Here is a 17,566-nt window from a genome sequence, read left to right as displayed (position 1 = left end):
ATGTATGTATATATGTGTGTGTGTATATATATATGTATATATGTGTGTGTATATATATGTACATATATATACATATATATATATATACACATATATATACATTTAGATGTTTTATCATAATAATTATTATACATTATATTAACATATTTATTCAGAATAACAATTATCCTGTGTAACTATGTCTTGGTATTATGTTTGTGATGTTTCTATTCTTTGAATGGAAAGACAATAAATTTCAGAGAACTCAATTGCTGTCCATTGTTTTTTATAAGTCACATTTTCAACAATGAAACACATAGGTGGTCTTTTACGTAGACAAACGTTAAAAACAATTATAGCTGCCTAATATAGGCAAAAAATAATGTTATGCATCATAGAATAGAATGTAAATTAGAAGGCTCCATAGATCTTTTTAGTGCAAAATAGTAAACTAAGTAGTGCATTTCAACCAAAACAGTGCAAAGACAGTGGCTTAAGTGCAGAAATAACAATTGTGCCTGAAAAAAAGAACATAAACATAAAAAGCACAGCAAACAACATAGTGCAGAAATGTAATATCTGTTAACAATATACAAAGAACAAACGCACCAAATAAACCACTCATATATACATACATATACATAGTTAAGGCCATTTTTAGCAGACGCTCAAAACAGTCATCTGCCCAGATAGCTTCAGGGGTCTGGGAATCAGTGGCCAGGAGCTCTTCCACTGCTTTTTTAAAGTCTGTGAAAGAGGCAAAAGTTTTCCCAGACAGTCCCTTTGAAGTTGACGATTTTGACCTCTCACAATATGTCTTCTTCCTGTATTTCAGATGTCCCTGTGTGGACTGGCCACAAAGTGTACTGGAGTACAGCTTTACACTAGTGCCACTGCGCTGTGACCTTTTCCTGCTGTAAAGAGTGGATCGGGCAGGAAGCTGCTGGGGCACAGCAAATAGTGGCTGCGGCTGGGGATGCTGAGCCAATTGTGTTGCTGCTGCTGCTGTGGGCTGGCTGAATGTGGCACTGGGCTGAACAGGGTTGAATGTGGCACTGGGCTGCAAAGAGGGGAAAGTGGGGCCAGGCTGGAGTCCTGCTGAGGTACCTGGTGGCTGTGTTGGTGGAGCAGGAAAGTGGTCCACCCGCAGTTTGCGCTTCCGTGTCCCTGCCAAGGATGGAGTGAGCTGCTACTGGACTTGAGGCCGGCTGGTGTGTGGCCTCTCATCTGGAAGCTCTGCCGCAGGCGGTTGGCTGAGGCGGGGTACGCTCTGTGGACGACGGAGGATGGTCAAGCCCTGGTCCATCACATTCCTGGCTGACAGGGCTTCCTGTCTTCTGATGAACTCAGCAATGCTCTTTGTGTTGATTTTCAGGATTGGAATCCCGAGCTTGCTGAGTTCAGGGTCGTCCATAGTCACACGCTGCTGCACCCGCTGGTACAGCTGTGTAATGTACTGCTTCAGCGGGGAACCGTGGGCCTTCTGACGACAGTCGGGGTGAAGCCACAGCTGTTTAATGATGCAGTACATCAGCCGGTTCTTCCTCGCGTCCACCAGGTGGGCAGCTGTGTGCCACTTCCCAAATTTTTATTTTTGCACCATCGAAGCCTCAGCCGGATCGCCGTAGGTGCGGCCAAACAGTGCATTACCCCAGCGTGCTGAGTAGAGGGTGTCGAACTGTTTGATGCTGCGGTCGTGAAGTTCCGGCTTGCTCCAGGCGCCGATGATCCTGTCTCTTACAGGCGCTGAGGGCAAGCTTTCCCTCCTCCAAAGCAACTTCAACTAAGACAGCGCTCAGCTGCTCCACATGCTGGTAGCCGGCAGATGGTTTGGCCCACACACGTCCTCCACACAGGGGTCCAGTTCAGGAGCCACCACCTGGTTGGTGAGGACCAGGTTCTTCCTCAGCGGCGAAAGACTGTACCCCTCAGCGTCTGTGACGTAGCCCACGTCCTCGTCCGTAGACTCCAGTGTGTCAGGGAAGGTGGAGAAGGGTTACTCCAGTCCAATCCCCTCATCACCAGGAGGACAAAGCCGCCTGATATTCACCTCCTCCACCTCACCAAACAGGTCCTGGCACCTCTTGTTCAGGCGGTCAATCGGGGGGGACATGTGCACCATGTGAAGCCATCCCTTCTGGCCCTTCACCCAGGCGGACTCCTGGTCTGAATTCCAGCATGTTATCCCACTGAGGAGATAGACCTGGAAGGGGACTGCAGCACAGCGGCGTCCCGGAAGCATGTTGGGCAGAAAGGAGTGGAAACCCTCCAGGCTGTTGCTTCCTCTCACGGTGACGTAGTATGGCAGCCTCACACCGACTTTCACACAACTGACATACTTGACTGTGGTGTACATGTCTCGCCTCGGCGGATCCTGGATGCACTCCAGGTGCTTCTGTTGGTTCTCACAGACCTGGTCGATGGAAGCCGGGTCTTTAAACAGATGCACCTGGTTCTCGTCTTTTCCCGCTTCTCCCTTTAAGATGTCGATGACGCTCTGTACACGTGCAAAGGTCTCCTGTGCTCCAAGCGTGATCCTCCTGACGTGATGCCGAAGATCGTACTTGGTCACGTGCAGCTCAATGACCTCGGCATCAGACAGGGGGTCATACTTGGTCGGATGACCTGCACGGACGGCCTGGAGGAGAAGCGCCATGTCATCTTTGTTATACGCAAAGACAGCAGCGGAGAGGGCAGACTTGAATAGTCCATATTTGGAGTGGTGGTCTGTGCGAATGGCCGCATTGAATCTCATGATCCAGTGGAAGATGTCCAGCCACACCATCATTCCTCTCTGAGCCCAGTCGTCAAACAGCTGCTCCAACGACGAGATGCCATGAACTCGACAGCAGCCACGGTCGACTTACATGAGCTCAGGAGGTGCCTCTCCTGCTCTCCTGTAACGGTCCATCAGACCCACCGCCATCGGCCTCAGTTTGTCCAACGACTCCTCACATGTGAAGACAGACATGAGGATCTGACCCTTTTCATTGGCCACGTTTGTGCACCACTCTGCAGTCTCTCTCCCCTGGCCAGAGAGTTTCTTGCAGATCTGATGAAGAACACAAAACAGAGTGAGTCAAAAATTCAGCTTAATACACAGTAAAGCTGATTTTCAATTGCTTCCTTTTTGGTTTTTTATTAACAAGTCAGCCTTATGTCTTTAATCATTTATTTACAATCTATTATAGGACTAAATAAATATTAAATCCAAAAGTACAAAAGTTTAAGTAACCTATGATGAAACCACTTTTCTTTTATTCGTCAATGCACAATGAGACTATTTGTTGTTGAAACACATTTCCTGTATCAATGTTACCTTCTTGGTGGAGTCATATTTTAGGACTGTTCCAAACGTGGACAAGATGTGGGTCCGGTAATCCTCAATGTTGTCTGCTTCAGATATGAGGAAGGCTTTTCTCAGCAGCTTTGGCGTCGGCAGCTCCCTCCGAGTCGGTGGCCGCTGGAACTGATGGGCGAGAGTCCCTGGAGACAGAGAAGGGGATGTTTGTTAGACAGTGTGTCTGTGTGAGAGACAGCGGGAGTGTGTCTGTGTGAGAGACAGCATCTAGACTAGACTGTGCCATGACTAATTTACGTCTGTCAACAAATAACTCATATTTGACTTACTAATGATCCCTCCAGGCTTGTTTTTCTGGCAGAGGAGGGTCGTGTACATATCCTTCCTCTGCAGATAATCTTCGCAGTGGCTCTCCTGGACCTGCCTCCAGATCTTTTCCATGGTGTTTCCCTCAGTCCGGTCCCTCATCAGTCTGATGACCTGCTCGTCCACGCCCCGTCTGAAATTACAGCACATTTATGTGATGTCAGTGCAACTATGCTCATTAATTTAACTGTTTGTTTTGAACTGCAGATATTGTGAAATAATACAGAATCTTACTTTGGTGTTAGAATTGCAGGGAAAACCGCCTGATGTGCTGGACTGAGCTGCTTCAGAATGGCTGCGTCCCATGCCAGGAAGCGGCCAATGGAGTGTTTTTCCGACTCCTTGGAAGCTTTCAAGCAGGCGTTGCAAGCCAAGACCTCCGTCAGCATCGAGTACCAGCCGGATACGTCGCAGATGTGTCGCACAGTCTTGGAGTATCCACAGCAGTAGAGGAAAGCCTTGTCATCGCCTGCTGCAGGGCACTCGGACCGAGGACAGCGAAGGCTGTATCCCCACACACCCACTGGTCTCCAGAAGAAAACACGGCTGCGGAAGAAGGCGTCTGCGGAGGGCACTCCCCCTGCCACCAGCCCAGGAATATCAGGGGGATAGAACCACATCCGGTCATCCTTGAGGACCTTCCTTCTTTTAACGCCATGCTTTCCCTCGTAGGACATCTCTCTGGAAAAGCCCTCTCTCTGCATCCTCCTTCAGCCATTTGATGTCGGCACTGGGGAGGCCGTGAGCAGCAGACTCCCACAACTTGTGCCAGCCCTCAAATGACACCTGATGGCATGACAAAGACAAAGCTTTTATTTCCCAACCACTGGGTGCTCTGTGAAGCTGTTCTCAGATTTACTCTCTGAACATTACTAAGCTGCATTGTGTTGTGCTGTTAGTGTGTTACCTCAGGTGGAGAAGCTGAGGGAGGGATCACAGTGGCAACGGGCTAAGGCTGTGCAGCATTTCTTCCCGTGGTGGCTGCTGCAATGGGCTGTGGCTTTGTCACCGTCATTCCAGGTGAAGCTGGTGGAGGTGCCTTTAAAAGGTAAGTACATTAGTATAAACCTGTGTGATGATGGCTTTGATACGTTTGATCTGTGAATTATTTCCTTACTGGCAGTGATGGAACAGCCTCTGTCTGTGGCTGCTGTGGAGGGTCTGGTTCAGCCACAATTTGGCAGCCCTTGTTTCTCCTGAAAAAATAAAATAAAGACAGTTAACTTCATCCTCTTTTAATCTTTAGCAGTCTAGGTCTGTTCTTTAAGACAGTGGACTTTACAACGAGAGATTTGTGGCTGTTGTGTACATGTTAAACTGCAGCTGCTAATTGTGATTGTGATGGTGGTTCAGAGAGTGCTGTTTTTCTTTCTTAGTCCACTCCATAACCTTCCAGTAACATCGTCATATGAGCCTGCTTTTCTTGAAAGTGGATCTAAACACTAGCACAACATCATGTGTAGGTGTGTATCACATTCCCCTAGTTATTAAAGCCAGGGGTAGGCAGTCATGTGCCATTGAGAGTCATGCGTATGCAGGTTTTCCTTCCAACTACACACACAAACCCACCGAATTGAACATCAATAACCGCAGAAAGGTTTATATCAGTGACACCACCTTTTCCGCGACAACCTCCTAAACAGCATTTTTCCACTTTTAGTCTATTTGGTGAGAGCAAATATATGACTTTAGGATATTGGAATATAAGAATTGAAGCCTTACCTGTTGGCCCTCTGGTTCTGAATGAACAGCGCTGCGCCGGGTCGTAAATAGCTGCCCGCAGATGTGCCTGACTGAAAATCGGCGCGACCAAATTAAATAATGGGCCGATGCCGATTTACTAAAAAATAGCAAAAATCGGCCAATTTAATCAGCCGGCCGATCGATCGGTCGACCATTACGTCATATGAGCCTGCTTTTCTTGAAAGTGGATCTAAACACGAGCTCAACATCATGTGTAGGTGTGCAACACATTCTCCTACACATTAAAGCCAGGAGTAGGCAATCATGTGCCATGGAGAGTCATGCGTATGCAGGTTTTCCTTCCAACTACACACACAAACCCACCGAATTGAACATCAATAACCGCAGAAAGGTTTATGTCAGTGACACCACCTTTTCCGCGACAACCTCCTAAACAGCCTTTTTCCACTTTTAGTCTGTTTGGTGATTTTCTATCTACATGAAATCAGGGGAGAGCGCGAACGCAGTCCCCCACTACCAGAAATTATGCAGTCGAGATTCCCACATTTGGGGAATTCGCAGGGGTCAGCACAACCGGAGTGCAATGGCTGAGCCTCGCCCTGGGTGAACCACCTTCTTGATCATGGTATCTCCCCTGCCAGGTAAGTATGAGTTGTACACCTCACATACAGTGGAGTCTTTCAGTCACATACCAGGTTGTCTGACGGTTCACTGCGTTCCCAAATTTAGCATCCGAACAGGGCTGCTCAACGTCACTACAAACAGACACTTTGTACGAAGACGAACAATCATTACATGAATCCATTTACTTTTAAGTTGAGGCAAATCTCTCCCATCATGCAATGCTGCATATCCAAGTCAAAAGCTTGTCTGAAAGTCCACCATTGTATCAACTTTCCTGCCAACTAATCAATTAAACCCAACCAAAGATTAAAATGAGCTTCCATCATACTCACATGCAGCCGAAAGATGTTTCATCTACATCTGAAATTCAGAGAGATGAAGGAAAAACACCACACCCCCTCCCTCCTTTCACAAACGCAGCCACCACTTCCGGTTCCAGAGCAAACTGGAAGAAGTTTGCCCAAGAATTGGGCTGCCAGAAAACCTCCCTGTAATAAAGTAATTTTATGACAGTGTTCGAGGGTTGATTTATCCACCACGAATTCACAAAATAGTCAACTGTTATTCTCAGAACCGTTTTTTTTTTTGTTTTATTCAAATGGGGAACTTAAACAGACCAGGAAGAGAAAGACTGCCTGGCAGAGTCACTTCGGGTCAGATCCCCCGTTACTAGCAGAGACAAACTGACAGAGCTGCTGCCACCCTCTGACAAGAGTTGGAACGACAGCCTGTAGTCACGCGCTTTTGCCAAGAAAGGTTTTAATCATCGTCTTTTATCGCTGCAATATCAGAGAGAACAGAACTTTCCAGAAATGCGCTTCTAAGTGTAGCCAAAAAGATAGAAACAATTGGGACAAATGACATTGTTTCAAACTACCACGAACAGCTTTGTCTACGAAAATCTTTCAACTTCTACTGATATATTAAGCAATCAGTGCAACAATTCTGCCGCTGGTAAGGTTGGGGCCTTTCTGGCATAACTTTACTAAGTACAGAAGAGGGGGGTGCACCGTTCCTGGAAGTACTGCAATACCAGGTCGATGCGTGGAGTGGACGGAGCAAGCCCCTATTCCATCTCCCAGTTCCAAAAATCAATTTAATATATGGTCCCCGGGTAGGGGACGTATTAGATATTAAACTGATAAGAACAGATACTACACTTGATCTTAGCCAAAAGGCCGAGAAGCGATACCGATCTGGAGTCAGAGAGGAGCACGTCTTTCTCCAAACGGTTACCTTAAGTGATGGGTTTGGACAAAACTACGAACAGAGGTCGCAGCTAGAACTTGCATTGGAAATACGTCACAAGTGGTGGTGCTGTTCTAGTAAGATGCTCGTTTGGAAGCAAAGACATCGCAAATGCAGTGTTGCCTCTAGGTCACGTGGTTCACTCTCGTCCAATAGGGAGCTCCGAATATGAAAAACGAACTTTCCTTCCACACTTGGACTTACAGTCAACGACGAAACAAGACAGTGGACTTTACAACGAGAGATTTGTGGCTGTTGTGTACATGTTAAACTGCAGCTGCTAATTGTGATTGTGATGGTGGTTCAGAGAGTGCTGTTTTTCTTTCTTAGTCCACTCCATAACCTTCCAGTAACATCGTCATATGAGCCTGCTTTTCTTGAAAGTGGATCTAAACACTAGCACAACATCATGTGTAGGTGTGCATCACATTCCCCTAGTTATTAAAGCCAGGGGTAGGCAGTCATGTGCCATTGAGAGTCATGCGTATGCAGGTTTTCCTTCCAACTACACACACAAACCCACCGAATTGAACATCAATAACCGCAGAAAGGTTTATGTCAGTGACACCACCTTTTCCGCGACAACCTCCTAAACAGCCTTTTTCCACTTTTAGTCTGTTTGGTGATTTTCTGTCTACATGAAATCAGGGGAGAGCGCGAACGCAGTCCCCCACTACCAGAAATTATGCAGTCGAGATTCCCACATTTGGGGAATTCGCAGGGGTCAGCACAACCGGAGTGCAATGGCTGAGCCTCGCCCTGGGTGAACCACCTTCTTGATCATGGTATCTCCCCTGCCAGGTAAGTATGAGTTGTACACCTCACATACAGTGGAGTCTTTCAGTCACATACCAGGTTGTCTGACGGTTCACTGCGTTCCCAAATTTAGCATCCGAACAGGGCTGCTCAACGTCACTACAAACAGACACTTTGTACGAAGACGAACAATCATTACATGAATCCATTTACTTTTAAGTTGAGGCAAATCTCTCCCATCATGCAATGCTGCATATCCAAGTCAAAAGCTTGTCTGAAAGTCCACCATTGTATCAACTTTCCTGCCAACTAATCAATTAAACCCAACCAAAGATTAAAATGAGCTTCCATCATACTCACATGCAGCCGAAAGATGTTTCATCTACATCTGAAATTCAGAGAGATGAAGGAAAAACACCACACCCCCTCCCTCCTTTCACAAACGCAGCCACCACTTCCGGTTCCAGAGCAAACTGGAAGAAGTTTGCCCAAGAATTGGGCTGCCAGAAAACCTCCCTGTAATAAAGTAATTTTATGACAGTGTTCGAGGGTTGATTTATCCACCACGAATTCACAAAATAGTCAACTGTTATTCTCAGAACCGTTTTTTTTTTTTTTTTTATTCAAATGGGGAACTTAAACAGACCAGGAAGAGAAAGACTGCCTGGCAGAGTCACTTCGGGTCAGATCCCCCGTTACTAGCAGAGACAAACTGACAGAGCTGCTGCCACCCTCTGACAAGAGTTGGAACGACAGCCTGTAGTCACGCGCTTTTGCCAAGAAAGGTTTTAATCATCGTCTTTTATCGCTGCAATATCAGAGAGAACAGAACTTTCCAGAAATGCGCTTCTAAGTGTAGCCAAAAAGATAGAAACAATTGGGACAAATGACATTGTTTCAAACTACCACGAACAGCTTTATCTACAAAAATCTTTCAACTTCTACTGATATATTAAGCAATCAGTGCAACAATTCTGCCGCTGGGAAGTTTGGAGCCTTTCTGGCATAACTTTACCATGTACAGAAGAGGGGGGTGCACCGTTCCTGGAAGTACTGCAATACCAGGTCGATGCGTGGAGTGGACGGAGCAAGCCCCTATTCCATCTCCCAGTTCCAAAAATCAATTTAATATATGGTCCCCGGGTAGGGGACGTATCAGATATTAAACTGATAAGAACAGATACTACACTTGATCTTAGCCAAAAGGCCGAGAAGCGATACCGATCTGGAGTCAGAGAGGAGCAGGTCTTTCTCCAAACGGTTACCTTAAGTGATGGGTTTGGACAAAACTACGAACAGAGGTCGCAGCTAGAACTTGCATTGGAAATACGTCACAAGTGGTGGTGCTGTTCTAGTAAGATGCTCGTTTGGAAGCAAAGACATCGCAAATGCAGTGTTGCCTCTAGGTCACGTGGTTCACTCTCGTCCAATAGGGAGCTCCGAATATGAAAAACGAACTTTCCTTCCACACTTGGACTTACAGTCAACGACGAAACAAGACAGTGGACTTTACAACGAGAGATTTGTGGCTGTTGTGTACATGTTAAACTGCAGCTGCTAATTGTGATTGTGATGGTGGTTCAGAGAGTGCTGTTTTTCTTTCTTAGTCCACTCCATAACCTTCCAGTAACATCGTCATATGAGCCTGCTTTTCTTGAAAGTGGATCTAAACACTAGCACAACATCATGTGTAGGTGTGTATCACATTCCCCTAGTTATTAAAGCCAGGGGTAGGCAGTCATGTGCCATTGAGAGTCATGCGTATGCAGGTTTTCCTTCCAACTACACACACAAACCCACCGAATTGAACATCAATAACCGCAGAAAGGTTTATATCAGTGACACCACCTTTTCCGCGACAACCTCCTAAACAGCATTTTTCCACTTTTAGTCTATTTGGTGAGAGCAAATATATGACTTTAGGATATTGGAATATAAGAATTGAAGCCTTACCTGTTGGCCCTCTGGTTCTGAATGAACAGCGCTGCGCCGGGTCGTAAATAGCTGCCCGCAGATGTGCCTGACTGAAAATCGGCGCGACCAAATTAAATAATGGGCCGATGCCGATTTACTAAAAAATAGCAAAAATCGGCCAATTTAATCAGCCGGCCGATCGATCGGTCGACCATTACGTCATATGAGCCTGCTTTTCTTGAAAGTGGATCTAAACACGAGCTCAACATCATGTGTAGGTGTGCAACACATTCTCCTACACATTAAAGCCAGGAGTAGGCAATCATGTGCCATGGAGAGTCATGCGTATGCAGGTTTTCCTTCCAACTACACACACAAACCCACCGAATTGAACATCAATAACCGCAGAAAGGTTTATGTCAGTGACACCACCTTTTCCGCGACAACCTCCTAAACAGCCTTTTTCCACTTTTAGTCTGTTTGGTGATTTTCTGTCTACATGAAATCAGGGGAGAGCGCGAACGCAGTCCCCCACTACCAGAAATTATGCAGTCGAGATTCCCACATTTGGGGAATTCGCAGGGGTCAGCACAACCGGAGTGCAATGGCTGAGCCTCGCCCTGGGTGAACCACCTTCTTGATCATGGTATCTCCCCTGCCAGGTAAGTATGAGTTGTACACCTCACATACAGTGGAGTCTTTCAGTCACATACCAGGTTGTCTGACGGTTCACTGCGTTCCCAAATTTAGCATCCGAAAAGGGCTGCTCAACGTCACTACAAACAGACACTTTGTACGAAGACGAACAATCATTACATGAATCCATTTACTTTTAAGTTGAGGCAAATCTCTCCCATCATGCAATGCTGCATATCCAAGTCAAAAGCTTGTCTGAAAGTCCACCATTGTATCAACTTTCCTGCCAACTAATCAATTAAACCCAACCAAAGATTAAAATGAGCTTCCATCATACTCACATGCAGCCGAAAGATGTTTCATCTACATCTGAAATTCAGAGAGATGAAGGAAAAACACCACACCCCCTCCCTCCTTTCACAAACGCAGCCACCACTTCCGGTTCCAGAGCAAACTGGAAGAAGTTTGCCCAAGAATTGGGCTGCCAGAAAACCTCCCTGTAATAAAGTAATTTTATGACAGTGTTCGAGGGTTGATTTATCCACCACGAATTCACAAAATAGTCAACTGTTATTCTCAGAACCGTTTTTTTTTTTTTTTTTATTCAAATGGGGAACTTAAACAGACCAGGAAGAGAAAGACTGCCTGGCAGAGTCACTTCGGGTCAGATCCCCCGTTACTAGCAGAGACAAACTGACAGAGCTGCTGCCACCCTCTGACAAGAGTTGGAACGACAGCCTGTAGTCACGCGCTTTTGCCAAGAAAGGTTTTAATCATCGTCTTTTATCGCTGCAATATCAGAGAGAACAGAACTTTCCAGAAATGCGCTTCTAAGTGTAGCCAAAAAGATAGAAACAATTGGGACAAATGACATTGTTTCAAACTACCACGAACAGCTTTATCTACAAAAATCTTTCAACTTCTACTGATATATTAAGCAATCAGTGCAACAATTCTGCCGCTGGGAAGTTTGGAGCCTTTCTGGCATAACTTTACCATGTACAGAAGAGGGGGGTGCACCGTTCCTGGAAGTACTGCAATACCAGGTCGATGCGTGGAGTGGACGGAGCAAGCCCCTATTCCATCTCCCAGTTCCAAAAATCAATTTAATATATGGTCCCCGGGTAGGGGACGTATCAGATATTAAACTGATAAGAACAGATACTACACTTGATCTTAGCCAAAAGGCCGAGAAGCGATACCGATCTGGAGTCAGAGAGGAGCAGGTCTTTCTCCAAACGGTTACCTTAAGTGATGGGTTTGGACAAAACTACGAACAGAGGTCGCAGCTAGAACTTGCATTGGAAATACGTCACAAGTGGTGGTGCTGTTCTAGTAAGATGCTCGTTTGGAAGCAAAGACATCGCAAATGCAGTGTTGCCTCTAGGTCACGTGGTTCACTCTCGTCCAATAGGGAGCTCCGAATATGAAAAACGAACTTTCCTTCCACACTTGGACTTACAGTCAACGACGAAACAAGACAGTGGACTTTACAACGAGAGATTTGTGGCTGTTGTGTACATGTTAAACTGCAGCTGCTAATTGTGATTGTGATGGTGGTTCAGAGAGTGCTGTTTTTCTTTCTTAGTCCACTCCATAACCTTCCAGTAACATCGTCATATGAGCCTGCTTTTCTTGAAAGTGGATCTAAACACTAGCACAACATCATGTGTAGGTGTGTATCACATTCCCCTAGTTATTAAAGCCAGGGGTAGGCAGTCATGTGCCATTGAGAGTCATGCGTATGCAGGTTTTCCTTCCAACTACACACACAAACCCACCGAATTGAACATCAATAACCGCAGAAAGGTTTATATCAGTGACACCACCTTTTCCGCGACAACCTCCTAAACAGCATTTTTCCACTTTTAGTCTATTTGGTGAGAGCAAATATATGACTTTAGGATATTGGAATATAAGAATTGAAGCCTTACCTGTTGGCCCTCTGGTTCTGAATGAACAGCGCTGCGCCGGGTCGTAAATAGCTGCCCGCAGATGTGCCTGACTGAAAATCGGCGCGACCAAATTAAATAATGGGCCGATGCCGATTTACTAAAAAATAGCAAAAATCGGCCAATTTAATCAGCCGGCCAATCGATCGGTCGACCATTACGTCATATGAGCCTGCTTTTCTTGAAAGTGGATCTAAACACGAGCTCAACATCATGTGTAGGTGTGCAACACATTCTCCTACACATTAAAGCCAGGAGTAGGCAATCATGTGCCATGGAGAGTCATGCGTATGCAGGTTTTCCTTCCAACTACACACACAAACCCACCGAATTGAACATCAATAACCGCAGAAAGGTTTATGTCAGTGACACCACCTTTTCCGCGACAACCTCCTAAACAGCCTTTTTCCACTTTTAGTCTGTTTGGTGATTTTCTGTCTACATGAAATCAGGGGAGAGCGCGAACGCAGTCCCCCACTACCAGAAATTATGCAGTCGAGATTCCCACATTTGGGGAATTCGCAGGGGTCAGCACAACCGGAGTGCAATGGCTGAGCCTCGCCCTGGGTGAACCACCTTCTTGATCATGGTATCTCCCCTGCCAGGTAAGTATGAGTTGTACACCTCACATACAGTGGAGTCTTTCAGTCACATACCAGGTTGTCTGACGGTTCACTGCGTTCCCAAATTTAGCATCCGAAAAGGGCTGCTCAACGTCACTACAAACAGACACTTTGTACGAAGACGAACAATCATTACATGAATCCATTTACTTTTAAGTTGAGGCAAATCTCTCCCATCATGCAATGCTGCATATCCAAGTCAAAAGCTTGTCTGAAAGTCCACCATTGTATCAACTTTCCTGCCAACTAATCAATTAAACCCAACCAAAGATTAAAATGAGCTTCCATCATACTCACATGCAGCCGAAAGATGTTTCATCTACATCTGAAATTCAGAGAGATGAAGGAAAAACACCACACCCCCTCCCTCCTTTCACAAACGCAGCCACCACTTCCGGTTCCAGAGCAAACTGGAAGAAGTTTGCCCAAGAATTGGGCTGCCAGAAAACCTCCCTGTAATAAAGTAATTTTATGACAGTGTTCGAGGGTTGATTTATCCACCACGAATTCACAAAATAGTCAACTGTTATTCTCAGAACCGTTTTTTTTTTTTTTTTTATTCAAATGGGGAACTTAAACAGACCAGGAAGAGAAAGACTGCCTGGCAGAGTCACTTCGGGTCAGATCCCCCGTTACTAGCAGAGACAAACTGACAGAGCTGCTGCCACCCTCTGACAAGAGTTGGAACGACAGCCTGTAGTCACGCGCTTTTGCCAAGAAAGGTTTTAATCATCGTCTTTTATCGCTGCAATATCAGAGAGAACAGAACTTTCCAGAAATGCGCTTCTAAGTGTAGCCAAAAAGATAGAAACAATTGGGACAAATGACATTGTTTCAAACTACCACGAACAGCTTTATCTACGAAAATCTTTCAACTTCTACTGATATATTAAGCAATCAGTGCAACAATTCTGCCGCTGGGAAGTTTGGAGCCTTTCTGGCATAACTTTACCATGTACAGAAGAGGGGGGTGCACCGTTCCTGGAAGTACTGCAATACCAGGTCGATGCGTGGAGTGGACGGAGCAAGCCCCTATTCCATCTCCCAGTTCCAAAAATCAATTTAATATATGGTCCCCGGGTAGGGGACGTATCAGATATTAAACTGATAAGAACAGATACTACACTTGATCTTAGCCAAAAGGCCGAGAAGCGATACCGATCTGGAGTCAAAGAGGAGCACGTCTTTCTCCAAACGGTTACCTTAAGTGATGGGTTTGGACAAAACTACGAACAGAGGTCGCAGCTAGAACTTGCATTGGAAATACGTCACAAGTGGTGGTGCTGTTCTAGTAAGATGCTCGTTTGGAAGCAAAGACATCGCAAATGCAGTGTTGCCTCTAGGTCACGTGGTTCACTCTCGTCCAATAGGGAGCTCCGAATATGAAAAACGAACTTTCCTTCCACACTTGGACTTACAGTCAACGACGAAACAAGACAGTGGACTTTACAACGAGAGATTTGTGGCTGTTGTGTACATGTTAAACTGCAGCTGCTAATTGTGATTGTGATGGTGGTTCAGAGAGTGCTGTTTTTCTTTCTTAGTCCACTCCATAACCTTCCAGTAACATCGTCATATGAGCCTGCTTTTCTTGAAAGTGGATCTAAACACTAGCACAACATCATGTGTAGGTGTGCATCACATTCCCCTAGTTATTAAAGCCAGGGGTAGGCAGTCATGTGCCATTGAGAGTCATGCGTATGCAGGTTTTCCTTCCAACTACACACACAAACCCACCGAATTGAACATCAATAACCGCAGAAAGGTTTATGTCAGTGACACCACCTTTTCCGCGACAACCTCCTAAACAGCCTTTTTCCACTTTTAGTCTGTTTGGTGATTTTCTGTCTACATGAAATCAGGGGAGAGCGCGAACGCAGTCCCCCACTACCAGAAATTATGCAGTCGAGATTCCCACATTTGGGGAATTCGCAGTGGTCAGCACAACCGGAGTGCAATGGCTGAGCCTCGCCCTGGGTGAACCACCTTCTTGATCATGGTATCTCCCCTGCCAGGTAAGTATGAGTTGTACACCTCACATACAGTGGAGTCTTTCAGTCACATACCAGGTTGTCTGACGGTTCACTGCGTTCCCAAATTTAGCATCCGAACAGGGCTGCTCAACGTCACTACAAACAGACACTTTGTACGAAGACGAGCAATCATTACATGAATCCATTTACTTTTAAGTTGAGGCAAATCTCTCCCATCATGCAATGCTGCATATCCAAGTCAAAAGCTTGTCTGAAAGTCCACCATTGTATCAACTTTCCTGCCAACTAATCAATTAAACCCAACCAAAGATTAAAATGAGCTTCCATCATACTCACATGCAGCCGAAAGATGTTTCATCTACATCTGAAATTCAGAGAGATGAAGGAAAAACACCACACCCCCTCCCTCCTTTCACAAACGCAGCCACCACTTCCGGTTCCAGAGCAAACTGGAAGAAGTTTGCCCAAGAATTGGGCTGCCAGAAAACCTCCCTGTAATAAAGTAATTTTATGACAGTGTTCGAGGGTTGATTTATCCACCACGAATTCACAAAATAGTCAACTGTTATTCTCAGAACCGTTTTTTTTTTTGTTTTATTCAAATGGGGAACTTAAACAGACCAGGAAGAGAAAGACTGCCTGGCAGAGTCACTTCGGGTCAGATCCCCCGTTACTAGCAGAGACAAACTGACAGAGCTGCTGCCACCCTCTGACAAGAGTTGGAACGACAGCCTGTAGTCACGCGCTTTTGCCAAGAAAGGTTTTAATCATCGTCTTTTATCGCTGCAATATCAGAGAGAACAGAACTTTCCAGAAATGCGCTTCTAAGTGTAGCCAAAAAGATAGAAACAATTGGGACAAATGACATTGTTTCAAACTACCACGAACAGCTTTATCTACGAAAATCTTTCAACTTCTACTGATATATTAAGCAATCAGTGCAACAATTCTGCCGCTGGGAAGTTTGGAGCCTTTCTGGCATAACTCTACCATGTACAGAAGAGGGGGGTGCACCGTTCCTGGAAGTACTGCAATACCAGGTCGATGCGTGGAGTGGACGGAGCAAGCCCCTATTCCATCTCCCAGTTCCAAAAATCAATTTAATATATGGTCCCCGGGTAGGGGACGTATCAGATATTAAACTGATAAGAACAGATACTACACTTGATCTTAGCCAAAAGGCCGAGAAGCGATACTAATCTGGAGTCAGAGAGGAGCACCTCTTTCCCCACACAGTTGTCTTCAGTGATGGGTTTGGATAAAAAAAACTACAAATAGAGCAAACAGACGGAGTATCAAGAACTTGTCTTCGAAATACGACACAAGTGGTGGTGATGTTTTAGTACGATGCTGGTTTAAAAGCAAAGACGTTGCAAATGCACAGTTTTAATGCCTCCCGATCACGTGGTCCGCTCTCGTCCAATAGGGAGCTCCGAATATTGAAAAACCCCACAATGTTTCCTTCTCGTCAACACATGTTTCTGGTTAGTCAATTGCGAAACAAAACAGGAGACTTCATAATGGGTCATTTTTCTTCCATGCTAAAGACGACGTTTTTCATAACTCAATGTTCACCTCACCAAGTGTCCCTCCTCTAGCAGCCCCTGGCGGGGGCCGCCATCACTACCTTTTGATAACACTGCAATTCACGGTTTAATATCACAGTTACCGCCACGAATAAAATGAAAAACGATTTGTCTCAGTCTGCTTTTTACCAGATCAATTTAGCTTCTGTTTTAAAAGAGTCCAATAATCTTTACGCCACATAAACGTAAAATAGGAGACCAATCGAGGGGACGATTAGCGGCGCCCCACATTACCACGGCTAACTAGCAAGTCAAGAACTGAATACAACAGCAAACTTCGTGTCTCTCGAGTTCGGAGTTAATTTATTGTGCCGAAAGCCAATTGGTTTTAACATAATACTGACAAGGATATTGATAAACGTAATTTGCCACTTGAAACTTTTAGCCTCAATTTGGACAACGCCAACCATTTTCCGCCATGCTAGATAGCGCTAGCGTCAGCTCCGCCGACCTAAGTTGAAATAAATGAAATTGTCAATTGTCTTAAGTCCTAAAAACTTGTGGATACCAACAGAAAATGTTTTGCTCAATTGAAAAAAATGTAAGCCAGTTGGTAAAAGTGAACTTACATTCAATTGTTTGCCGAGTGGACTCTCAAGATGGGGCCCGTCGAGGTGCCACGGCCAGACGCTCTTGACCGCGAAGCGCGTGCACAGCTACACGTCACTGTTTTAATTCCGTGAAAAGTTGTTCTTGTTCATCTGCAGCATTTTGAATCCAACTGCCTATATGGCCTCCTTCTCTCTTAATCTCTGGGTCAGAACTGAACTGTGCACTGTAATGTTCATCCTATCGTCTTCTGTTGCACATTATTTTTCACAGTTTTTGGCAGGAGTTCCTTATTTTTTTGTTTGCATCATTCACATGAGTTTGGACACTCCAA

The 17,566-nt window shown here is 45.4% G+C and overlaps 1 protein-coding gene and 10 non-coding genes across 12 annotated transcripts; all 11 read right to left on the bottom strand.

Moving 5' to 3' along the window:
- Nucleotides 1-248: 248 nt before the first annotated feature.
- LOC147244930 (uncharacterized) lies at nt 249-17,376 on the bottom strand. Of its 2 annotated transcripts, none has more exons than XM_086184742.1 (7): nt 17,253-17,376; nt 4,764-4,842; nt 4,554-4,685; nt 3,881-4,432; nt 3,610-3,779; nt 3,299-3,465; nt 249-3,031 (listed from the first exon to the last, which is right to left on the bottom strand). In XM_086184742.1, exons 4-7 carry the CDS (start codon nt 4,348-4,350, stop codon nt 2,843-2,845), a joined length of 996 nt encoding a protein of 331 aa, XP_086040868.1. In that variant the 5' UTR covers nt 4,351-4,432; nt 4,554-4,685; nt 4,764-4,842; nt 17,253-17,376; the 3' UTR covers nt 249-2,842. The 2 variants fall into 2 exon arrangements, with proteins under 2 accessions (XP_086040868.1, XP_086040869.1); XM_086184743.1 differs by lacking the exon at nt 17,253-17,376 and adding an exon at nt 6,307-6,876.
- LOC147244940 (U1 spliceosomal RNA) lies at nt 5,836-5,999 on the bottom strand. Its single transcript, XR_015110283.1, has one exon. It is a non-coding gene; the product is annotated as a U1 spliceosomal RNA (small nuclear RNA).
- LOC147244939 (U2 spliceosomal RNA) lies at nt 6,974-7,164 on the bottom strand. The gene has a single exon (XR_015110268.1). It is a non-coding gene; the product is annotated as a U2 spliceosomal RNA (small nuclear RNA).
- Nucleotides 7,868-8,031, bottom strand: LOC147244938 (U1 spliceosomal RNA). Its single transcript, XR_015110282.1, has one exon. It is a non-coding gene; the product is annotated as a U1 spliceosomal RNA (small nuclear RNA).
- Nucleotides 9,007-9,197, bottom strand: LOC147244937 (U2 spliceosomal RNA). The gene has a single exon (XR_015110263.1). It is a non-coding gene; the product is annotated as a U2 spliceosomal RNA (small nuclear RNA).
- Nucleotides 10,399-10,562, bottom strand: LOC147244936 (U1 spliceosomal RNA). Its single transcript, XR_015110272.1, has one exon. It is a non-coding gene; the product is annotated as a U1 spliceosomal RNA (small nuclear RNA).
- Nucleotides 11,538-11,728, bottom strand: LOC147244935 (U2 spliceosomal RNA). The gene has a single exon (XR_015110262.1). It is a non-coding gene; the product is annotated as a U2 spliceosomal RNA (small nuclear RNA).
- On the bottom strand, nt 12,930-13,093 carry LOC147244934 (U1 spliceosomal RNA). Its single transcript, XR_015110265.1, has one exon. It is a non-coding gene; the product is annotated as a U1 spliceosomal RNA (small nuclear RNA).
- LOC147244933 (U2 spliceosomal RNA) lies at nt 14,069-14,259 on the bottom strand. The gene has a single exon (XR_015110260.1). It is a non-coding gene; the product is annotated as a U2 spliceosomal RNA (small nuclear RNA).
- On the bottom strand, nt 14,963-15,126 carry LOC147244932 (U1 spliceosomal RNA). The gene has a single exon (XR_015110258.1). It is a non-coding gene; the product is annotated as a U1 spliceosomal RNA (small nuclear RNA).
- LOC147244931 (U2 spliceosomal RNA) lies at nt 16,101-16,291 on the bottom strand. The gene has a single exon (XR_015110259.1). It is a non-coding gene; the product is annotated as a U2 spliceosomal RNA (small nuclear RNA).
- Nucleotides 17,377-17,566: the final 190 nt, after the last annotated feature.

The sequence above is a fragment of the Aulostomus chinensis genome, chromosome 18 (genome assembly GCF_037954235.1).
Source record: "Aulostomus chinensis isolate RoL2024-O1b breed Wild chromosome 18, RoL_Achi_v1.0, whole genome shotgun sequence".
Classification (NCBI taxonomy): domain Eukaryota; kingdom Metazoa; phylum Chordata; class Actinopteri; order Syngnathiformes; family Aulostomidae; genus Aulostomus; species Aulostomus chinensis.
Note: the sequence above shows the minus strand (reverse complement) of the source record. Positions and strands in the feature narration are given on the sequence as shown.